This window comes from Varanus komodoensis, unplaced genomic scaffold, assembly GCF_004798865.1.
Source record: "Varanus komodoensis strain SLA01 unplaced genomic scaffold, ASM479886v1 scaffold30, whole genome shotgun sequence".
Classification (NCBI taxonomy): Eukaryota; Metazoa; Chordata; class Lepidosauria; order Squamata; family Varanidae; genus Varanus; species Varanus komodoensis.
In genome coordinates this window covers 9,868,300-9,893,773 of record NW_025335762.1, presented here as the reverse complement: position 1 = coordinate 9,893,773, position 25,474 = coordinate 9,868,300, and the positions used below count along the sequence as shown (strand labels likewise).

The 25,474-nt window shown below is 41.3% G+C and overlaps 1 protein-coding gene across 1 annotated transcript in view; it reads right to left on the bottom strand.

Annotated features, from left to right (window-relative positions):
- NUDCD3 (NudC domain containing 3) overlaps nucleotides 1–22,251 on the bottom strand; it is a 58,107-nt gene extending 35,856 nt beyond the window's left edge. Inside the window, exons 1-2 of the mRNA XM_044437371.1 lie at nucleotides 21,805–22,251; nucleotides 16,726–17,039 (exon numbers count right to left, since the gene is read on the bottom strand). Of these exons, the coding sequence (XP_044293306.1) occupies nucleotides 16,726–17,039; nucleotides 21,805–22,002 (512 nt within the window). The 5' untranslated portion in view covers nucleotides 22,003–22,251. The remainder of the gene's footprint in view (nucleotides 1–16,725; nucleotides 17,040–21,804) is intronic.
- Between the last annotated feature and the right edge of the window lie 3,223 nt (nucleotides 22,252–25,474).

The window sequence follows — 25,474 nt, the reverse complement described above, 5'->3', positions numbered from 1 at the left end:
AGAAAGGAATTATCTTCCTCGTTTGTGGATAGTGCAATTATATAAGTAAAGGCACTCAGCCCCAAACACTGAAAACAGGTGGAACTGTGGTTGTGCATCCATATCGATAATAGGTCTAACCAATCAGCATTAAACATGACCAGCTAAAGGAAACCTACTGGCCCAGAGGAAACACTATTCTGAATACCACTTCCTGAGAGCAATAGGCATGGCTCTCTCCATCATGCCCTTCTTGTGAACATAGATTGCATGGACCTTGATTTGGTCCATCAAGGTCATAATTCATGTTGTGGAAAGTCAAATTCACTTTTCCACGACCTCAATGTTTACATGCTTGCTAAAAATAGTCTTGGTAGAAGGCTTCACTATGGCAATATCTCTATTGCATAAAAGAGATAAGGAAATGCACATCTAGTCTACAGTAGTCATTAGAAAAGATCTGATACATCAAATCTTGGGTTGCAAATTATACCCTACATTCCTCTTACCTTTCCAAAATAATTTGTCTCTTTCAACAGTTATAGATTGGGACAAATATTTACTGCCATGAGTAAGATAGGTTTTCAACCAGAGATTACTGTACACATTATAATGAAGGATTTTTAAAGACTGATCTAATGCTTAATTTAAGGAGCACATTTTAAATTTATCTATCCTTAACAATTGTCGGACTTTCATCACATTTAAAGATCACCACTGTTACAGGCCTATTTATCTTTTTTGAAAAATCACACTGATAAAAGTAATTTAATTTTCTTGAGACCTCAAAATTGTAGCCTGTACTAGGCGACTGAACAAGTTTTAATCAATAAAACTTAAAGGGTGCTTAGCATGTTGTGCTTAGCTATTCATATAAGTCTTGCTTTGCATGTGGGTGACAGAATTAAAGCTGTTTTCATATTATCTTCAAGACATGACAAATTGACCACATGAATCATCTTAATGAAGTTGCTGATTATGGGGATTTCATACACCAATGGGTGAGAGGCTCAGTTGCACCAGAGATGGCATATTGTCCCCACCCACCATCAACTCAAGTGATTAAAAAATATATTGCACAGCCAACTAGAAGCATTCTAATATCAGGAACTTCACTTATATAGGAGATTTAAATGACTATACCTTGACGTATTGATTAAGTTTTTGGTCTCCAAGTCTTTTAGAAAATCATTCTTCTAAGCGTTTTTCTCACACATATACTCTCTCACTTACACACAAGGTAATGCTTACTGCAAAAATAAAAGCATCTGAGAGACGGTGTGGTGATTAGAATGTTGGATTGAGCCTCGGGAGATCCAGGATCAGGCTCTTACCCAGCCATGATGTTCACCAGGTGACTTTGGGCCTATCACTGACTCTTTCCCTAGCCTTCCTCACAGTATTGTTGTGAGGATGAAACAGAGAGGAGGACCATCACATAAGCCGTGTTTGGTTCCTTGCAACAGGGGAAAAAAGCAGTATATAAGTAAATGGTACATCACGCAATGACATGTTTAAAATGTGAAATGACATTTCAATGCTTCTAGCATAAAGCATCTAATTCTAGGTCATGAGCCTACACCCTGCATGACTGCAACCATGTCCCTTGGGAGGGGGAGATGGGGGGGGGCAGGTCAAGAATCAAAGGTCTCCACTCATTGACTAATATCTCAGTTACTGCTCCCGGTATATTATGCTGTCCTTTACCAAAGGTATTCCCCAGAACAAGAAGGAAGTTAATCTGCAGTATTGTTAGAGGGACTATGTGAAAGTAAGAATCATTCTGTTCCACTGCCTTCTTTCCAGTGCTGAAAGGTCCCTACCATGGTTAGAAGCTTTAGTGCAACTCTGAGCACATATCCAACACAGTTTAGCATCATCAGCATCAAGGCTTACCAATATATTAGTAAGTAAATATTTGATGAATGCATTCACAAAACGGAAGGACTGCTAAAATAGATCAGAGGTTTGGATTGACCTCTGCTTAACAGTATGTGCCACATTCCTCAGGCATCAGTCCCCTTAACCGCCAACTTCAGTGGACTGTGGTAATCACTAAAGATGGAAAACAGGGACACTCACATATAAAGGGGAGCTTTCTGCATTTAATGCAAAACCAGAAAAACCCCAAGGGACTAAAAAGGATTTTGCATACATGTTGCTCTTATGTTACTTTAGAATCCTGCCAACATGAAGAAAAAAACCTTAGTCTGGTCTATAAACTGTTAATTATAACCCAGCAGATTCCCCCACCATCTCCCTGGCTCAAAAGAAGCATGTAGAAATCTCTCTTATTGACACTAAGCCTCAGGCAGAATTGTAAGGCAGGGAGCTGATCCCCTGCCCTTCAAGGATGTTTGGAAGTGAGTGCCAGGTTGTGAGAATTCCCCCATTCTGTGTGTGGCTTGGAGAAAGCATGAAGAAACACTCATTGCCATCCAGGCTTAGATGCAATATATGAGTCCAGGTCCAGCTTGCAAAGCGTAATAACAAATGGGGCGGCGGGGTGGGGGGGGGGGGGAAGTACAAATGGGAGAACCGGTCAACTCACACTCAAATCTCTCTTGCAGACTACCAATATTTTCTTTTGTTTTTCAAAGGGTTCTGAAATGGAGTAAGGATAAATAGGGTGCTGGAACCGACTTTACAAAAGTTCTCTCATTGGATCTTCATTTCCATGGAGACAGTTGTTATGGCAGCACAGAACAAACCTGGCTGATTCCAGCTTCCTAAAATGCTTGGAGACTTCAGGAGCCAAAAGGGCTAGAGGACAAACAGTACAGGAAAATGCGGAACATTTCATCTCTATAATGCACATGCACTCATTCTCTCCCCTGATTATAATGGATTTCAGAAGGATAAAGTAACACACTTGAAGCCTTGATTACTTTGAGAAGCTACAGCTAGGGCTGAAACACGGCAGTTTGCTTTTCAACAGGCATTAAGAGCCTATGCTAACCACACCAGGCCTTCACTATCTGCAACATGGTCGTTCTGCAGATTTACAAGTTCGAGTTCATCTTGAACTGAACTGATCATGAAATACAACTAGTCTTATTCCACCACACATTCGATTATATTTCACCACTTTCACGGATTCAATAAAACTGTTTGCATTCAGTTTCCAATTTCCAGTACACCTTGTAGGGTCTGTTCCACTCACGCCTCTGACTACTCAGTCAAATCTCTGTCAACCTGTGGAACAGGGAAATCTCTTGGGCAACTGTCTTCTAAATCCCAGTCCCATCTGCTCCTTGGTTAATTGAAGGATTATGGAAGATGGAGCAGCAGGGTCTATCAAGGCAAGAGTGGTGCCCGAGAGTAAGCCACAGTAGTTGTTTGCTCACTAACCCAGAGAGGTCCGCTTGGCGCCGCCATTATTTGCTTTTTGGCACTAGGCGAAGACCTTTTTATTAAAAGTTATTTTAACTGTTAATTTATTATTATTGTATTTATAGATTTTAATATATATAGCTGAGATGGTACCAGTTTTTAAATTATTGATTGTACTTTTATGTTTATTTTGGATGTTGTGAGCCGCCCCGAGGCTTTGTTGCAATGGGGACGGCATAGAAATGTTTTAAATAAATAAATAAGCCACAGTAGTTGTTTGCTCACCAACCCATGTGAGTTCCCCACAGACTATCAGAGGCTCTGCACCTTGCCAAAGGTTGTTTTGCCCTTACTCCTTCTCCTGCCATGTATCCCATAGACTTTATGGCACAATCTGTCTCATATGTTTGTCCTCAACCAGGGGAAACCTTTCCAGCTTCTTGCCCTGCTCCACTTTTCTGCATACTATTTGCACTTAGCATTTGTGCTTCAGAAGTACATAAATGGGTTTGAATGTTCATTTCTCTCACTCACAGGAGCACAACTACTCACATTCACCTAGCTATTTACTTTCTTCAACAGTTCAGATCAATATTCCCTTGGTCTGAATTGAAATCCCACATATCAATTCCACTCTCACTGTATATTTTGAACTGACACTTCAGACCTTCCCTGTATCCAGAAATCCAGCTAGAAATCTTGGGGCCAACAGGGGTATTTACTGCAAAAATTGGGTGGAGTGGTTCCTCCTATTTAGAAATGCAGGAGATGGATAAGCCCTTCTCTGAAAACAGCAGAAGTAAGAGGAAACCTTTGCTAGCCCAGTTATCATCCAGTTATCAACCAGATGTCTCCCTCCTTTAGATAAGCAATAAAGTGGGCAGTGCTGTGCAGCTCCAAGCATTTCCGAATGCAAATTTTCTGCAGGCAGCCCAAATTGGCTTGGACAAAGTTTCAAGTCTATAGTTGCTTTGGCAAATTAACTGCTATATCTACCAAGAGAGAAGGTGCCATACATCCACATCAACACTCCTCCAGGCCTTCCTGTCCTCCACCATCCCTCGGAGTCCACTCAAACTCACATCCACTGCCCTGGTGACTCCATCCAGCCACCTCATCCTCTGCCGTCCCCTTCTTCTTTTGCCATCTATTGTTCCCAGCATTAGGCTCTTCTCCAGGGAGTCCTTCCTTCTCATTAGGTGGCCAAAGTATTTGAGTTTCATCTTGAGCATCTGGCCTTCTAAAGAGCAGTCAGGGTTGATCTCCTCTAGGACTGACCGGTTTGATCTCCTTGCAGTCCAAGGGACTTGCAGGAGTCTTCTCCAGCACCACAATTCAAAGGCCTCAAATCCTTTTGTGCTCAGCCTTCCTTGTGGTCCAGCTTTCACAGCCATGCATTGCAAACAGCATCTAGAGAGCCACAAATTGCCTGCCTCTGATACGAACAATTAGATTCTGGAAGTCTGTTTGGTTGATTTGGGATTATAGTTTTGCAAGGATTCCCAAACTACCAGATATTTGCTGAGTGGTATTGAGAGAATGCTTTTCTGTCTTGTAGCCCACTGCATGGATTGATTTGGTTCCCACATTGTTTTATACAAACATTAGGCCAAGGATTGACCCATGCCTGGGCTAGCTACCCACCCGCCTGTGAGCATGGTGCCCACAAAGGAGTCGCTGATGTGGTACCCACATGCACCTGAAAAAGGCTTAACAATTACTTTAATTGTTTATTATTTTCTTTGCGACTAACAATAAAAGGATTTTTATGAAGAACATTTCACTTTCTAGCAATTTACAGAGATTTCACCAAAGCAGAGGAAATAACAAAATGAATATCAATTGGAAGTTTGGCATCTAAAGGCCATCTCCCTTTTTATCAAAAGATATAAGAGAGTAAATGTTATGACCTAAGGCAGCTGCACTAGCAGCACTACCACCACCACCAAACAAAGCAAAACATTAAGGAGGTCCCATAAAGCATCTTTGACCTAAGGGATAGTTTTCACTCTGAAAAGGCTGAAGTCCCTTGCTTTAGGGATTAGCTACCATCAACTGTTCTGCTGGATGAATCACAGAAGAGAGAAGGATTTATACAAGGCTAATACCAGACAGCTGATTCTGTTTAAGCTGAACCCTCCCTGTCTTCCTCCACCAACTGCTCTGCTGGAAGGGCTCCAAATTCAAATGCATTTTGAATGCATTTTATATTGTTTGCGATTTTTATTCTGTTACTTGTAAGCTATTTCAGTTGAAATTCTATCCTGAAAGATAGTATATACATAATTAACCAGGATTATAATTTGAATAATGTATCAGGAGTCCTCTAACAGGGAATTATCTTTGGAGAAAAAAGGCAAGATATGCAAGTGGCAAGTTATGAGCAGAGGACCTTTAAGGCATGGTGCCAAAATTAAATGTCAAAATACTGTAAATACTGTAAAATAAATACTGTAAAGAGTGAGAGACCATGATAAAAAAACAGATCTAGGCAGCTGCAGAACTGGGAACATTCCACTGGGAAGCACCTCTGGGGCATGCAGGAAGTGTGGCATGCCTCTTAGAGAAAAGGAAGCCTTGGGACAGAGTTGGAGAGCTTCAGTTTAGGAGAATAAGCAGCTGATGGCATCTCACGTAAGTCCAGGAGATGTGCTGCTGGTCATCCATCACAACAGTGTCACTTAAATGACACCCTTCAAAATGACAGAGAAAGAGTTACTTGCACTTATTTCTGCAGCAGATGTAGGTACCTGTATCCTCTTCTGCACTGGAAGAGGTCTAAGTCTCTCTCTATCTGTGCTAAGATCTTTGGTACTCAGCTATGAGGTAAAGGATCATCGGTGGACTCATGCAGCTAAGTGACATCATCTTGCATGCAAAAGTAGGAGACAAAATTGAGTGCTTTCAATCACTTGGAGCTATGGGTCCTGCACAAGCATGCCTGATTTGTTCTTAAGGCAATAATTATTAAGCCTACTAGTGTTACATTTGCACTAGACCCTAGGAAGTTCACTGTAATTCTAACCACCTGTCAAAGACACTGGTCAGCTGAATGAGAGCAGATATGGCAGTGGCCACAAACCCAGAAATGCTGAAACTGGGAGGAGAGGGTGGGAAAATGTCACTTTTAAATATAGGGTTCAGCACTGCTCATACTTATCTGATGGTAGTGGCGATGATGGGTGGGTCTGTGTGTTCTGTCTTGTTCTATTTTTGTCTGAGTGCCTCATGATAGAGGAGGGAGATGAAAATGTTAAAACCATAAACACATCTGATGTCCACTCCTATTTGTACCCTGATTGCCTCTCTTCACACCCAATGATCCATAAATTCACTCAACCAGCTCCCCACTGGTGAGTGTAACTTTTATCATAGCCAATGCAGCATCAGCACTGCCATGTTTCTTCGCAACCTATGGGGAAAATAAGGACTTTTCCAGTCAGGATTGCTGGAGCTTGGAAAATTCCTCGCTGTTCAAGATGTTTCTGAGACTTAGCACAGAACTAGAGGAAAGAGAAGGGGCTTTGTCCCACCAAAGGCAGCCAGCCTTAAGCACAGAAAGATGTGGAACAAGAACTACTCCTTTTTCTGTGAGGAGGAGAAGCAGATTGTGAGGAAAAACTAATTTTGCCAGGTTAGTAAGGCTCAGAGCTAAGGTCAGAGCCTCTGATCCGCAATGATTTCATTCAAGTGGTCTAGAAATAATTTCATAAATAAAATAAGGTAATTCCCTGCCTGGCACATGACTTACTTCCTCCCCAGATCACAAGCCCTGAATAGGTACAATAGGAATTAAGTCTTCAAGATTCAGGTTGCATATCTAGACACTTACTAGAGAATAAGCCCCATTAAAAAGAGCAGGATACATTTCCAAGTAAACATGTACAGAATGACACTATTACTATCTTTTCAGAAGAAAGAAGTGGGCCCCCAGTAGCACAGAATTAGATTAACTACAAAAATATTTTTACTAGGAAATGGCTAAGTTACACAAGGGTTTTATGAAAATTGTTTTAGATGTATCTGCCACCCTTCTGTAGACCTTCACCAAACCACAACATTGCTAGCATGACAGTTCAGAGAGCAGCATCCTTCACACAAAAACTAACTGGCATTTATTTCAATGGTCAAACATTCTCTCTTTGACAGTGGCCCATTACTGTAAGAGAAAGAAAGAGAAGCCCATCAAAGTAATTAACAGTGAGGTCAGAAATACTACAATGGACCAAGATAGAAGAATTTATAGGTGAAACTTTTATTGATAGATAGGTAGCAATGGAACACATTCAATCCAATGGTCCCCCACTTCTCAATTTCAGCACAAGCCAGGGATACTGCCAAGTAACAGACACCCAGACTTCCTCATATAAGAGTGTGCATATACCAAGTGGAAACAAGCCCACAAGTCCGCAAGCACTTTTACTAGCCCAGTGGCGATTGGTGGAGGAAAGAGAAAGAGGGAGGAATGTCTATGCTGAGCACAGAGGAGGAGCTTTCATCCCACTTGATTTCTATACTACTCATCCACCTGCATGGCCCTCCATGTATTTGTCCGTGCAATTCCTAGTCACCTAGAGCCAGAGGTCTAATGTATGCCTATAATAATCCTCACAAACCCAAAAGGTCAACTCAGGCTGACTGCATTGCCACATTTAAGCCACAAATTTCTGTATTGGTTTCCCTGAATACTCCTATTTATACTTGTTATTGTTCTCTTTTGTATAGCTCTGGCATCTTTGTCAGATACATGAAATGGCAACCCATGCAGAATGGAGAAAATATATACCATACAGTGATGTATCTACTGCTACTGTTTTGCTGTTTGACCTTTCAGGTCCAATAGTGTTTTTCCCCTTTTCTCTAATTAGAATGCCACTCTGCATCATGTAAAAAGGTCAAACCTATACCACAAATTTGTTAATCTTAAAGGTAATAGAAGATGAGTTTGTGTGTGTTACAGTAAATGCTGCCCCTCTAAAGTCCTTAAAAGAACAGTGAGTTACAAATACATATACCTTCAAGAAAAATACATTGGCACCATCTACTGCTGACAAGAAGAACTAACAGAATGAAGGAAATGGGTTCCAATAGAAACCAAGAACAAAAAAGAACATACAATTTGCTTCTGAATCATGAAAGGTTGATTAAATACCTTCTCTTACAGGAACAGTACAGGCACCACTGAAATATTAAACATTTTCACCATAGGGCATTTTCATGAAAGATGCTTCAACTGGGCCATGTGCCACCAAGATGATCAGTGACAGGCCGGACCAGGCCAGTCCCACAATTAGGCACTGTGAGGTGGCTGCCTCAGGCAGCAATTGATGGAGGCAGTGGGACAATGTTGGCAGACAGAGCTGTGTGTGTCAGGTGACCTATCTTGCTGCCCACAGGTGTGCTGGAGGATGTTGTCCTATCAACAGTATTGATGAGAGATTCAGCTAGCAGTGCAGTCAACTTCTGTACACTAAATGGCAAAGTATACCATCCTGTCCTTGGTTCAGACTTATGGCTGGAAGTCTTGAACTAATACCTCCTCTTCGCATCCTATCACTCTTGTGATGTTCCAGGGTCACAAGAATAGGAGTTGAACAACCAAGGAATAACAAATGCTGATGAGTGCCATAATTTGCCAATGGGTGGCAGAGGTTACCACTAAATACTTGACTTAACCTTAACCTAATATTTAACCTACTTGGTAAAAATATTGCAAAAATACATGCACAACCTTTGCATTTGTTATATTGTGCAATAAAATATTGAAAAGAAAAAAATTAAGAAAATTAAATACATTAAAAAGAGCCAACTTCTAGAACAATGCTTCCGATTTCAGTTTCCAAAATGGATTCCATCTGGTTGAGTTTCTAATCCAGAAACCACACCAGAAATACAAAATGACAAGTCTGGGGTATAATCCTGTGGAGGCAGATTCTGTAATTATCCAAGTCAGAACAGCCTTTATATTGATCAACAGTGCTGCCACACTTGAGTTATTTGCCAAAGTAGGTTATAGTAGAGCCCTCTTCCCACCTTTAACAGATCTATATACAGTTTGGATATTGGTACCAGCCAAAAGATCCATTTCTGCTTCTTCTATGCCAACAAAATCTCAGCAGAAAACCAAACACCAGAGGCACTTTCACAGCTCCCTCATGGCAACCTTCTCCCAGCACAAACATTCTCTCTGCTATGGAACTGGCAATGTACATTCACAACACATGGTTGGCTAGCACTTCAGGCACATGCCAGTGCCAGTCACATATGTCATTCAACCTAGATGTTAATCTAGATATACCCCACAACCTCTCCATACATGTTCATGTTTCTGAAGTGTCTGTGTTTTTAAAGCATTTCAGCATAAACAAAATTTAGTCACACACTTACATTTCAGTGGTTAACTCTCCAGGCAAGTATTTCAGACAAGAAACACTTTACGCTCTGGACAGGATCAACTGTCCAGCTTAGACAAACACCATCCTATTATACCTGCTCACTTCAGCCGATTATCACAGCAGCCTAAATAAAGTATGAATGATGCTGCAGAAATGACTTCAGGAAAAACAGAGGTGGGTGACTTTCAGGGGAGAGAAGATGGATCATTTAACTTCAGTCTCTGGCTTCTCGGTGGAGCTCTGATCAGTGACTGAAGCAGGCGGCCAGATGAATTGCTTGCCATATGTTTCCAAACAAATTGTTTAATAGGTCACTGTGCAAACATTCAGCCCATAGAAAGTACCTCCAGCCCATATGCTCCTGGTGTCAGAAGAAGAATAATGAAGGCTACCTGATTTCGAGTTATTAATGGCAGAGAGCCTACAGTAACAACTCAACTTTACTGACAATGGTTATTTAAAATACCACCTCTGACAGAAAGAACAGCTCTGTGCAACCACCAACTGAAAGCTGACCTGCATTAGGAAGTTGAGGCAAACAAGCAGCAGGCCATGTGCTTTTAGGAAATGCATTAGATGCAATGCTTATATTCAAGAACTTGTTGGACAGAAACATTTCAAAGGTTGTGCAAACTATACAGAAGTTAGAATTAGCACTGGAGGCTAAGGAAGACCTGTCTGTTTAGGGATGCACACCAGCACTAATTTCTAGGCAAGCCTTTTTAGATCTAGACAGCCCAAAATCATGTAAAAGGGGAACTTATTTGAATTACCCACTTCTAAAGCCACAATGCTGCATTGACGGGGCTTATTTTGGACAAAAATATCCTAAAGTATCTCCAATTCAGTCAGCATTATTTTAACCATTTTTTATTTAAACCAGTCACATACTATTCTCTTGCCTGCAGCAACAGAAGCAGCAGGAGAGATATAAATGTAGGTGCAGCCTATGTTTAAACTTGAGTTTCATGTCCTCATTTTCAGAGTTAAGGACTCTGATCCCAAAGCAAATAACTGCAAGGCAGAAGAACACCCCCTTTTATGGGAACGTGGAAGTAGCTGTCGTATATCCCGTTTCTTTTAGAAGAAATTTTGTGACAGAGGATTTTCCTTTTTTTTTACAAGGATATTCCTGGTAAATATCATGAGGAGCCCTATCAAAATAAATCCCTTTTAAAAGAAAGTAAAGTTTAACAGCTAGATATCAAACCTCTGTGCTCCCAAGCACCTTGAATCGTGGGACAAACCAACGTACATGGAGAAGGGGTGTCTAGAGCACTGTGACAGCAAACAACCCTTGCCATTTCAACCCACAAAAGTGCACAAGCACACACTGGCACAAGTACAGCTATTTTAAACAATGAAAATCATGTGCACGTTTGGAGTGCAAGAAATTAAAAAGAAAAAAAAACTATGAACCAGTGACAGTCCTTCCGATATATCATTTGGGCACTTTGAAGAGACTTTTACTAGCTGTTCCATTCGAAAGTGCTTTTCTGTGAAAAGCAGAAAATAATCAGTAAAAGAAGCAAAAAGACTGCGGTGAGTGCGAAAGGGTTTGCAATTCCAATGGGGAAGGCAACCACAGTGAGCCCTGCCACAGAGACCCCTGGGAACCCACAGGAGGACCAAGGAGACACAAGCAGGGGAAAGACCCACAACCAGCCCCCGTCATCTGTCAGGCACACCATGGGTTGCTTCACAAACAACCTACCCTGGGCAGCTCATTCTCAGAATGGGTCATCCCAATGTGCTAATTCACAGGCTAACTTAGCTCCTGCAGTAAATACTTCATTATGTGCAAAGAAAAAAAAAGCATGCTGCCACATGTATTAGGCCCATAGTTGTACTAATATGTGTACTAATGACATGTTTGGAATCCATCCTGACAGGCAGCTAAAAATAGATGTGTTTCTAAGCAGAGGCTGGGTCATCTGAGAGATCACTGAACTAAGCTTCTATTGTAGGCTTCTAGAGGGCTCTTCTGAATTGAATGGGTATCTTGTTTCAGAGTCTACTAACAACATTTAATTTATTTTGTTTTGTTTTTGATAATAGTCTTCATTTGTCAAACATATGCCAATGAACTGCCGGTCCCAACAACAAGGGAAAGGCTTTTGGAATTCCAAGTTTGCAGCTCTACTTCTGGGAGTCACAAAAAGCTTCCAGGCATGCAACCTTTCTCAGTCACAAACGTTCTCACAGGTGTGTTGACCCTGCTATTCCAGTTCAAACTAATTTTGCTTGGAATCATAGCTCCTGCCATTCTTTCCAGATGAGCTCTAGTTATCCTCTGTAGCCATAAGCATGAATGCCACAAATACCCCTACTTTTCCTTTAAAGGCATCTACTTCCTCTATACCACACTCAAAAGAGCAACATAATGCATGTCAATCCTTATTTCTGAGAGAGCTGAAAGTGAAGTGGTTGGAGTGCTGAAACGGAATCTATGAGATCTAATCCTCACTCACCAAAGCTTACTGGCTGATTTTGGACTAGGCAATGTCCTTCAGTATAACCTACCTCACAGGGTTCTTGCAACAGTAAGATTGAAGACAATTATGTAGCCACCTTGAGTCCCTTGAAAGGAAAAAGGTGGGATATAAATATGATGAATGAATGAACAGACTTCAAGACAGACTCATTCTTTCAGCACTAAGCCAATGCCTAACTAGATCCACATAAAGGAAACTAGCTGGATTGCCATATTTTCTCATGGATCAAATCCCACTGTTGGCTCCAATAGATGCATTCAATTCCCTGCAGAGGAATCTTGTCTGTTGCAGAGCACCAGATGTTGATTCACAAGTCATGAAGACATACAAGGTCATATACTAGCAAAATAGAGTAATTAATTCCTTAACTTGCAAACTCCTCTATGGACTAGAACTTTAATATAATTTTGTCAATCTGTACATTTGTTTGTTAATCTGTTTTGGTCCAACTAATGATTAAAGAATTTTCCAGTCCTGTAAAATTTTGAAAGAGCAGAGCTTCTATTTACCCCTTGGCCTACAGCAGTCCTTCCTAGCCTGCTGTCATCCAGGCTACAGCATTTAGAATAAAATGTCTGGTGCTGGGAGGCACATTTTAGAAGGAAAATTAAGTGCTTGCAGAGTAGAGCGACCAAGTTGATGAGGGACCTGGAAACCAAGTCCTACAAAGAACTGCTGAAAGAGTTCCTTAGACATGCTTAGCCTAGGAAAAAGATGATTATGGAGGAAAGTAACAGCAATATGCAAAGCAAAAGTAGCCACACAGGGCAGGACTGGAACCAACAGGTAGAAATTGTAGAGAGGTAGTTTTCAACTATGTCCTGAAATATCTCAAGGAGGTTTTTTTTCTTTTACTTGTGACATGTATCCTTGGTCCTGGTGGTGGGGAGCACAATGAAATAATTATTTTTATTGTATATCAATTTTATGTTGTATATAAAATGTTTTGTTTGTATTTTAGATTGGGGTTTAATAAAAATAACAAAACAAAAAAAGGTAGTTTTCAGCTAAACATATCCTAATAGTGAGAGATGTTCAGCAATGGCAAACTATGGCAAGTTCAACTTCACTGGAGGCATTTATTAATGAAGGTATGCATATGTCCAGACATTTATGTCCTCCTTCAGGCCTTCTCCTCTGAGAGAGATCCCATTTTTATAAAAGGTCTGCACCCAGTTTTATAAAAGGGATGGGAAAAATTTTCGTAAATAGATAAACTGAGAATTCGCCTAGTCAAATACCATCCGTCAAGTTATATTGGGAACAGTTATCCACTATTATTTCTCCCCACTCCACCCCAGTTTTACCACTACCTAAGTTTCAATTTTCTTAAAATCAGTGGTTTTTTTTTTTTTTTGTTTATACTCAAGTCCATGCCTGTCACACCAGTTCATATACTCCCCAAATCAGCTATAACAAAAGAATGAGAAAGGCAACGGAGTTCAACCACATAGGTAAACATCAAAATGAAGGAGGAAGTGAGAATCAGAGTTAAACAATGTAAATAAAACACAGAAGGCAGACTGTTCTGTGGCATATGCAACACTATTTTAAATATTATAAGGCAAGTATATGCAAAGAAAAATCTATACATTGGCCAAGTGAGAAGGAAGGCACTCAAAAAGGAATCGAACTCAAGATATGAAGAATTATGAACAATACCGCTTGTCAAGGCAGATGGTAATGTCTGTGCTCAGAAGTGGTGCAAATAACAGTCCCTCAGTAACCAGATGGCAATAAAACAAGCAATTCCTCCTTGTACTCTGATCTTTCAGAAGCTGGATACCTGACAATCAGACAGCAGCAAGTCCAGTGAAAAAAGATCACTGGGGAAATGTGTATGCCATCTCCTTACATTCAGGAAACTTGGGGATTTCTTACAAAACTGCTTGAAGGCATCATGTCCCACACTGAAGTGTAAGACCAGAAGGAGTAGGAGGAAAGACTGCATCATACCGATTGCATAAAAATGAGAAATTGTATGCAGCTGCAAGTTAAGCTTGCCTTGTGGGCACACAGCAACTAAGAAACCTATGTGTTGTTTGAGAGTGGTCCAAAAATCATGCTTCTGTCACAGCCTTGCTGAAAACTTCAACAGGAAGAGCACAGGTGAGCACAAAGGTATTTAAGTTTTGGAAGCTTCAGAGACAGACCACAGGGTCTGTACCATGACTGGCTGCAGCTCTCTAGAGTATCAGGGTCTTTGGAGATGACAGAGATTGAACCTGGGACCTTTTGCCTGCAAAGTGTATATTCTACCACGGAGCTACAGGCTTTCCTCAACAGTGACATAGCATACATATTTACCACTAAAGTCCTTCTCTTTTCAAAAATGGTACAGGTGCTCAGGGGGAGTGCATAACCCAATAACTTTTAACAGCAGCTCCTGAATTATAGCCATACGTTTGAGAGGGGCTAGGGAGACAGAGATTCTCTCACAGTAATTACTGAAAACACTGATATTAAAGCATTTCTGAGAAAAGACTAAGGCTACTTAGCCACTTCCCTTCAACAAACATACCAGGATCTCCCTCTGAGTAGACATGCATACCATTATACTGCAATTATTCCATTTTCACTAAACAAGTGTTTGTACCAGGATAAATTTGATTTACATTAATAAGACTAAAAAGTATGTAGCAGTAGTTTTGGTTAACACTCTTAACACAGAAAGGTATAGATAAACACAGGATTGATTTGGTCAGTTCAAAATGTGTGCTTATAGCCTTCAGCCCAAGTGACTCATTTCTACACTTGTACATATAGTATGTCCCACATAACCTTTCAACTGTGCAATCTCATGGCAATTAGACTGCATCTAAAAGGCCGTATGTTACAGGGTATTCATCTGTACAAAATGAGCTGCAATAATATAAATAAATCCTGTGTTTGATCCACATATAAACTTTATTAAAAACTTGAATAAAGTTTGAGATGGCAAGTTCCCCAGAACCTGAAACATGCCTCCAATGAGGCTTGGAAAAACAGGTAGGCTAAATGATCTATACCGAAACTAGCTAAGTGAACAAGGTTTTTTAGCCTTCAGCTGAAACAGAGATGGAAATATTGCATAGTTTCAATTTGCATCCTTCTGTTGCTAGAAGCTTACATTGTTCATAGCATCTTGCCAGCCAGGCTCTCAGCATTGAAGTCTGGAGGGAAACCTCAGAGCATTCACAGATCCTTCAATGTGTACTTAAGGCTATGCTATCCATTCAGTGGATTGCCAGCACCACCTAATGGTAAACACAGAGGTCTGATTCAGACCATCTCTGCAGACAATTTTCACAAGTCCTCAACTGGCAACAGATACCTGTAGGGTAGCTCAACGAGATGGCCTAATTGACCAACAGTCCTTAAATTTAGTGAATCGACGTCTATTATTGCACAGATCAATTCAGATATACCACCCAATACATACATTTGAAGAAGATAAAATGCCTTTCCCACTCTAAAATAAAAGACTGAATCAGCAGGTCAATAGTAGACCAAAGGAGCAACTGTGTTGGCAGGACTGCCTTGCTTGCCAAAAGAGCAGCCATCAAAGCTTGCTTCATACAGGTGTTCACAGTATTTTTAATAAACACGTGAAGCAACCTCAATAGTCAAAATGTGATCATGGTTTGTACAGGACACAAACTGGAGCCCGGTTTATAGTTTACACTCTTCAGAACTATGTGAAACACAGTTTTCCCTCAAGCGTTAAAATGTTCCTTCAAGTTTACAGTTGTTGCGTGTTTGAAAAAACAGCTTGCTAGAAGCCATCTGGCACATTGGACATTTGAGGTACTAGAGCCATAAGAACCTCCTGCTCTCAACAGTAGAAATTAATGACATTGTCTACAGTGATCGACAAACCTCCCAATGACAAAAAGCAAGACGTAGACCAACGCACATCAGAATAGCAGCTCCAAACCTAGCTTCAGAAAGTCCCCCTTATTTCTCTGAAGTTCTATACTTGTCAGTCAGTATGCCTTTCCTAGGGACACAGAAAGCTGCCTTATCCCAAGTCAGAGCATCAGTCCGCATACTGACCAGGATGTCCTGGGTTTCAGGCAGCATTCCTTCCAGACCTGCCTGAGGATACCAGGCACTGAGTATCTCTACCAATTAACTATGGCTCTTCTTCCAGTTTTCCTATACCACATGCCCAACAAAAAGGAAGCTCCCAAAGTGAGTGCAATGCAACCACAGCCTCACAGATTTATTCAGAAATTTTAAAAATACCTTATGAATTCTGAGCTAAGTCGCCTTCAGCAAGACAGTGCATATATCTAGAAATTATTAGATCAAGTGAGTAAAAAACAGTGCTCTAATTACCACCAACACAATGAGAAGAAAACAAACAGGGAAAATTGCATGCTTTTGCTATATCAGTGTTCAAGGGAGCCGGTTGCCCACCGTGCAGGTAAATGTGAAATACATTTACCATTCCAAGCTGAGTCATTATGGCTGAACCTTGCCACTTAATTCACTTTAGGCAAAATGTTCAACACAACCAGAACATTGTAAAAGCAACTCACCTGGGCAGTTCTGCTGGCTGAGCTTCTAAAGGAGCAGCAACAGGTACCGATGGCTCCACTACAGCATTAGTAGCTTGTGCGTCTACTTGCTCCTCTGCTACCACAGCCTCCTGTGATTCTGCAGCCTTTGCATTATCCAGTGCAGAGTCATGCTCTACTGCCGAGTTGACCTCAACCTCCTCAGCTACAGCAGGCACCTTCATCTTCTCTCCTGCAACTGCCAAGTCCTTCTCTCTTTTCCTCAACTTCTCCTCCATTTCATGTTGTCTTCTGTCTTCATCTTGATGGGCCAGATGTTCAAAGGTTTTAAATGCCTGAAAGGGGTACAGCAATCAAGCAGTAATCCAATCATTAACCTATCAATAACCATAAGAGAACTGGCAAATAAGGCATCCCTTTCAGGGAGATGCCATATTGCTCCTTTTACCAGGCTGCTTCATCAAGGCCCTTGAAAGCCAAAGTGTCTACATTACAATTGCTCAAGCTTTTAAAGTAGGGTCAGGCCATGATGCCAGTATCTTTGGAATATGAGAAACCACTTACAAGTTGCCCACCCCTGCTTTACGGTGCCGCAACATTTTTATTGCATTTATATCCCGCATCTTTTCTTGGTGTAAACCACCTTGGGTTCCTCACAAGACCTTCCTCCTTTATCCTCACAACTCCCATTGTGAGATAGCCTAGCCTGAGAGCCAGTAAATGGCCCAAAGTCAGCCAGTGATTAGAACCTGCTGGGGTTCTCACAGATCCTGTTCTGGCTCTCTGACCACTGCACCGCACTTGGCTCCCCGACCACTGCACCGCACTTGGCTCCCCATACTCTTATTATGGGTGCTTGCTAGAAAAGACTAATACAGCCAACCCTCCAGAACAGAAACAAGGAATGGACACTCACAACTGGTGGCCTCCAGAGGCATTATATTACCTCACCAAGGTTCTGCATGAGGAGGAGGAGACTGTCGTCCAGCACATATGGAGGCCACCAGGTTAAGGAAAGATGTGTCATCCAACAACATTATCGTGCAAGAGATGCAAACTCCATTACAGGTATGCAAAGGAAAATGCAGGTGTTAATAGAGGAATGAAGACTAGCTACAGTGCAACAAGAATACGGGTGAAGCAAAATACTTCAGTGGCACTCCACCTATAGCGGGCTTGCCTTCATTTCTAACTGGCATTTATTTGCTTCCATCACCCAGCCAAATGAGATCTTTAGCTAATACATCTCCACCCTTCTCCTAACTATAAACATACAGGGTCAGCTGTTTCATAAGCATAATTAGATCTAAATATTGAACCCATTCATGGCACTGATGCTTTTTATAAAGCAGCTGGCAAAAATAATTTAGTCAGCATTCTAGAACAGTCAACTACTCCATAAATAGACTAGAGGAACACAGGAGCTTGGTGCTATCAAAAACTCCATTATCACTCTAAATATCAGATTTCAGTCTGAAACTGTATTACCAAAGGCATATACAGGGTAAGCTATGGGATGTAACCAAAGTTTGGCCCAATATCAAATGACAACTTACAGTGTTCAGTGAATGAAAACAGAGCCCGAACTATTTTTCCAGGTTATACCCAAGGAAAATTAAGATTTTGCATAGGACAACAATCCTGGAAAACAGGTGTAGGACAGAACTGATATGAGGGCCAGTCAATGAAAAAGACACACCAGTCAGTTCAAGAATTCTATGACCATTCCTCTACTTTTCACCAATAAGTTCCACTCTTCCTCCTTTTGAAAAGTAAAGGAGTCACTTGTTCATTCAGGATTGGGTTCAAGACACACATTTGAATTTAATTACACCTTTGAAGCCTGAATACCACTTTTAAACCCAATTATCAAATATAAATTGTTCTGTGTTAAAAATATCAAACCTGGTCGGTTCCTAATTTGGTTAAAGAACTCTGTGTAGTTGTAAATGAGTTAATCTAATGAGCATTACTGGAAAGTGGTAGCAGAAAGAGCAGGTTAAATAGGATAAAAAATAATCAATTCAAATGCTTGTAGTCATCACCTTAATTCAGCATTTGTCCCATATCTGAAACTTCAAAAACATTTAAAAAATATTTTCTTAACATAAACAAGTACACAAAAAAAGAATGTGAAACAGAGCAAACAAAAATGAACAAGGTGAACAAAGTTGCCAAGGAAATTCTATAGATATACAACCTATACATTCAGCCCTCCAAATCTATCTTCCTGCCTTTCAACACTCAACGTTTAACAACAACAAAATTAATCTAAACAACAAATCTTCCAGTCACCTCAAATCCACTACTGTCTTTTTCTGTTCTGAACTCTCCTCAGATCCTATTAATCATGCTGAGCATAATAAAATTTCCATTTATCATTAAATGCTTCTAACTGTCTTCTGTTTACATAGTTAACTTTGCCATCACAGCATATTCTGCTAATCCATCTCTCCATTCTTCAATTGTTGGGGGCTCCAATGATTTCCATTTAGAAGCAATTGTGATATTGTTGCAGCTGTCATATACTTAAATAACTCTAGCATATTCTTTGAAAAGGTGTCTGGCACTATATTCAAAAGCATATTCTTGGGACTCATGGTAAACTTAGATTTTCTGCATTTCTGCATGTTCCACTTTCCAATATTTCTCATTTTTCATTTTTCTATCTCATCACCACATATGATAGAAAGTCCCATGCAACCTGTTACATTTTCCATTGTAATTCTTATCTATTTTTTCCAATATCTTTTGGAGTAAAATATTTCATCTACACAAAATAAGGCAGAAAGCAGCAGCTTTGTAGCTGCTTCTTCAAGTCTCTATTCCCCAAAAGTCCTTAAAACTCATATTTTGCATTAAGGATTGGGGTTTTCTCCACTCTTTTTTGCTACAGTCACTCTAAATCCCAAATATTGTTAGTATGATTATACTTTGTTTCAAAGCTGGATATGAGCAGCACCTTAGAGGTCACAAAGGAGATTGTTTCTTAGTAATAATTTTATTTTAGCTCAACCATAGCCAAAGACCTCTGGGTGGTTTAAAACACAATATAAAAACAATAAAACACAATAGATTTAAAAACTGATAGATAAAAACAGATCTATTTCTTAGTGATGAATAAGCTGGGAAAATCAGAATCTCAATCATGTTTTTGGGATAACTAGGATCTTACAGAGGAATCTTTGCTTCATTGTATCACTGATAGCTGTATTAATAAAAAATGTTCCATTTCTAAACATGTTCTGGAAAAGAGAAAAATACACTTACACTCCTCCAAACAGTTACAGCTGGTGCAGCTTAAGGTTATCCAGTTTTGCTTACTCTTACAATGCAGATAAAAGAAAATGTGTGTGCTTCTATAGACTTACAGGATATACTTTATTTTTCTAGAATCTCAAGCTCCATCAAAGTAGTTGCAGAAAGGTTCAAACACACACACTGTGAATTAATACACATAAGTCCAGCATGGGAATTTGTTTTCAGTAACAGAACTGAGCTCACACCCCTTCCACTTTTGGTTTCCCTCCCAAACACCCCAAATTCAAAAGCTCATTTTGGAGCTTATCTTGGAGTCAGTCTCAGAATCAAGTCCTGTTGTGTTTAAAAAGTAAACCTAAGACTGCATTGCTGAGGCAGGGGAAAGAAGCTTGCTATCATTGGTTGTAGCTACCTTTTTTTTTTTTTTTAAATGGCAGTTAAAAACCCCTTGCAAATCTACAGCAGTCATCCAGAGATCCACTAGCAGCTACCCATCTGAACTTTTATTTAGGTCAATGATGCCTAATTTCTCCAAGTTTAGTGAATAATCCTACAGCCCTGAGGAAGTAGGATCAAGGATCGTGCTTCCAAGGAACTTCCTGCCCAATTGCCTGCAGCTAGGGAAGTGGGGTGGGGTATTATAGAACACCTACAAAATTCTAACAAGAATTGGGATTACAGGGGAGTGGAGGAAGCAAACAGTAATGGTGCCTCCCTTCTGGATTGAAAGACAGGATAGAATTCAATTAAATATACAGTCATGTCATTCTTCTCCAGCCTGGTGCCCTCCAGATGTTTTGGGCTACCTCTGGCATCCAGCCAGCATGACCAATTGACATGAATCCTGGGAGTTGTAGTCAAAGCTAAATTTGTTTTGTGATGGTTTGGTGACAATATATAAATAAATCTGCTCTGAAGAGCACTAACTGGAGAAGATTGTATACACATGAATGTACAAACACACACTCCAACTGGGCATCAGACTTTCTAGTCCACAAGATCTGAGTTTTTTCAGTAGCACCTTAAAGACCTGTAAAATACCCTTTAAAAACTATTCCCTGGTGCAGTTTACTGTAACTAATAATTACAGACTAATACAACAACTCTTCCGAAGGTTAATGTGATTGCTAGTATTGGCCTAGGTCTGGAAAAATCAAATTCATGAGCATCTTTAAACAACACAGCATCACCAATCATTTGAGAATTCTCTACTAAAACTACATTGCAGGGTTTGTGTGAGAAATAAACCAGAGAAAAGAAAAATATGTAAGCTAGATTGTATTCCTTAGATAAAATGGATAATTTAGAAAAATCATACATAAATAAACATGGCTTGGAAATGCATGATTTGACAGAATGGACCCCACACCTGAATCTACCCAAACAGATTGAAGGCTTTCTCCAAGTGCAACATCCAAAGGAGGCTCAGGTGTAGTAACAAGGAAGAGGGTCTTCTCAGTGGTGTTCCTCCAAGTATGGAATAATCTCTCTACTGAAGCCCACCTTGCAACAACATCATATCCTTCTAGCACCAGGTTAAGAGTACATTCTACTCCCAAGCATTAATGGTATATGATACAACAAGTCAGCTGTTTTAACTGCCATTTCAGTTGTGTACTGAAACCAAAAATAGAGGTCGGGGCATGGCTGGCACATGCTGAAGTTGGTCTCTTTTCTGTCTAAATATGCATAGGTTTGCATCATAAATCATTCGTAAATGTTGTGAATTGAAATTTGAGGTTGCATTTAACAGTGTCCATGTTTTATGAGGTACCTTTACAACAGCAGCAGCACCCGAGAGGCATTGAAGCGTCGACTGAGAGGGCCGGCCGGACTCACCTTGAGGGTCATGGTCTTCGCCACGCCTGGAGGGAAGCCAAGCCGGTCCGTCGGCTGCAGCAGGAGACGATAAAAGTCGGTCTTGCGGTAGAGAAAGCCGAAGAGGATGTTCAGGAACTCCTGGACGTTGCCCACATGCTGCAAGATGCCCAACAACGCCTGGTCATACATGTCCGTCATCGCGGCGGCGCGCTCCATGGAGCCGAACGAGGGATGCTACCTGGGCGAGAAGGGCCTAAGCCGCGCTCCGAGGCCGGCGGGGACAAGCCGAGGGAGGGCAAAGCGCCAAGGCCCGACGCAGCGCAGCTACCAGCGGCCGGGTCGAGTGGGGCCGGGCCCGCACGCTCCTTCCTCCCTAAGCAACGAGCCCCGAGATGCCAGAGCCTTCCGCTGTCACGGTAACCCTGACAGTGCAGCCAAGCGGATCACGTGACCTGGCTCTTATTTCCGGTCCCTGACAAAATGTTTCCCTGGGAAGCTTCCGGTTTAACGGGATTCGATCGTTCCCCCCGCGAAGTCCCGAGCGGTGGCTAGAGTGCCGCTCGTGCCCTGCGGAGAGGCGGGGTTTAGGCTTCTCTCCATGGGCGGAGCAGGCAAGCGAGGCTCCACGTGTGACGCAATCCTACGCAGCTGTAAACTGGGGGGGGGGAGGAGAGAGCTGTGCAACTCCCAGCATGCCCCAGTCAACACAGGCTCGAGCCTTGCCGCTTCATAGCTCTGCCATTCTAGAGCCAGTTATCCGGAAGCAAGCCCCTCTGTCCTGAGGGAAACGTGCTTCTCTCTAGACAGAGAGGCTTGCACTGCCTGGGGCATGCTGGAACTTGTAGGTTTCGTCCTGTTCATTCTTCCACGTGGTTGTACCCTCTATTAGATACAGATGAGCGGGCGAGCTTGGAATTCTGATTCTTTCTGAGTGACATTGCGGGTTTGATTTTATAACACAAAGTCAAATATAAGCAACCTTTTTCTATAAGGATTTATCAATTGTTTAATTTTACTGTTGTGTTAAGTAGAGTTGCAGTCATGTGGCCACCGTTAATATGCAGGTGGAATAAGGATAAGAGGTGGATAGGTTGGGGGTCAATAGATTTATGGGTGCATTTTGATTGTCATTGTGTTTATTTCATTGTTTTTAATGACATATTTTAAGTGGTTGTTTTTTTGTAAACCATTCCAGGAGCCATGTATGGCTGCTGAATGGTACATAAAAGCAATAAACAAACAAACAATGAAAGTAGTTAAATGTTAATAGTAGAACCATCCTATATTTCAGTTTGGCGATCTCCGCTGTTAGAAAGGAGAGAATTGTAGATATTTCTATGTGGATAGGGAGGTTCGATTGAAGATTGGATCTTTTCCTCCAAGGACAGAGCTCTCCCTGAGTATCCCAAAAGACCTGAGGCTCAAGTTTACAGGAAAAAAAGAAGATAAAAAAGCACAAATATTTGATGTCAGAATAAAACACTAGGCAGAAAGATTCAAGGAGAGGGGTGGCAGGAGGCAAGACACATGTCTGCAAAAAGCTATCTAATCCCAGGGAATCACCTGCAACATACCCACCCTTTCCTTGAACACCAGAGCACAAGTCCATAGACCTCTCCAGCTATTTCTTTCAGCAACTAAGTATCCCATGACTTATTATTCCTGAATATGGATGTTTTATTTAGCATCATGGTCGGTAACCAGGATAGCTGCTATTTCATCTATCACCACATCCCATTTGTTTGCCCCAAAATGAATGCCAGTCAATTGTACTGGCTGACACTCAAGTTAAATACGATTGGGGGAGGGTCACTTCTATTTCTCACTTTTTCCCCTGTACCATGATTTGCATCCAATGTTGATCCTACATAACGCAGACCCACTGAAAGGAATGGTTGTTCTTAATATAGCAGAGTTGAGCAGATGTGAGGCTTATAGGAGGCAGGGGGGGTTGTTTTTGTTTTTTACAGAAACCCAGAGATCCTGAAGATACAAAATAGTGGCTCAGTTTGGGAGACATACATTAATACATTAAGGAATAAACAGGGTACCTCTGAGTACATAGCTGGTCTAGGATTTTATGATTGGTAAGCAGAACCAAGTACAAAAGTCATTTGACACAAAGATCCACTCTGCATTTCCTCTAAGCATTCTTTTTCAACAATGAACTTGAGGGAGCTTCACAGGGTTTCAAGTTATCATGTTAGACAACTGGGAGTCAGAAACCATCAGGGATCTACTGCAAATCACCTATACAACACAGCACTCATTAAAAAAAAAGATTTGGCATAATCACACCTGTGTTCTTTTCTAAAGTAAAGGTAAAGGTTCCCCTGCACATGCATACCAGTCGTGTCCAACTCTGGAGCTGGTACTCATCTTCATTTGTAAGCCGAAGAGATTGTCTGAAGACGCTTCCGTGGTCACGTGGCCAGCGTGACTTAATGCTGAGGTACACAGAAAGCTGTTCCCTTTCCCACTGAAATGGTGCCTATTTATCTACTCGTATTTGCATGCTTTCAAATTGCTCGGTAGGCAAGATCTGGGACAAAGTAGGAGGTTCTCACCCCATCATGCAGATCCGAACTGCCGACCTTCCAGTCAACAGCCCTGCAACTCAGTGACTTAACCCGCTGCGCCACCTGCATTCCCAGTTTTCTCTACACATCCATACACATAATCAGACTTTTGATATTACAACAGCCTTCCAATCTTTCTTGCAGGAGCTTCTTCTCCTTACCAGGAAGGATTCCCAGAGTTTTTTGGAAATTTATTTTGCTTTCAGCTTCATTAATTTTATGCATGGGCTTTCTCATCCAGTCATGTATCTACTTCTTCCCAAATGTACTGAAAGTTGAAAGGATTGCCCAAAATGCTTCTACCAGATCCAGTGCATGATATTAGAAAGTATTTCCCAACCATAAGACACCCTACCCCACAAAACAAAATGTCTTCATCAGATTTCCTTCCTTCAATAAATTAAGGGTCCTCCTCCGATGAAAACCACAATCTCTTTTGTCCACAATGCAACAGCCCTCCTGTGACTGTAGCTGTCCATTTGCAGATGCCACACTTCAAGGAGGATGTTGAGAAGGTAGGTGCATCCTGAGAAGCATGACCAGGATGGAGAGGCATCCAAGTAATCAGGCCCTATGAGGAAGAGCTGAAAAAGATGGGAATGTTTAGAAGCTGTTAAGGGGAGACATGATATCTTCAATACTCTGAAAGGCTGTCATGCAGAAGATGCCGCAAACTTGTTCTCTGTAGCTCCAGAGGGTAGGACTAAAACCAGCAAGTGGGAAATGGCCAGAGAGCAGATTTTGGCTAAACTTTAGGAGAAACTTCCCAATGGCAAGAGTAGTTTGACAGTGGAAGAGGAACACACCTAGTGGAAGAAGTGGAATGCCTTAGAAAGTGGCAGGCTCTCATTTGTTGAAGGCTAAGTAGAGGCTGGATGGTCATTGACTAGCAACTCCATGACTGCGTCCTGGATTGTAGCTCCACTGCGCAGAAGGGATTGGACTATAGGACTTCCAAGGTCCTTTCTGACTCTAAAATCCCATTGATTCTATGGTGTACTTCTCTTCCTCATCACTTTGTGAATCTTCTTTGCAATTTTGTGCTCAGTGTGAGGACGAATAGCCTTATGATGACATCCAAGCAAGCAAAGTCCTTCATAAGAATCTTC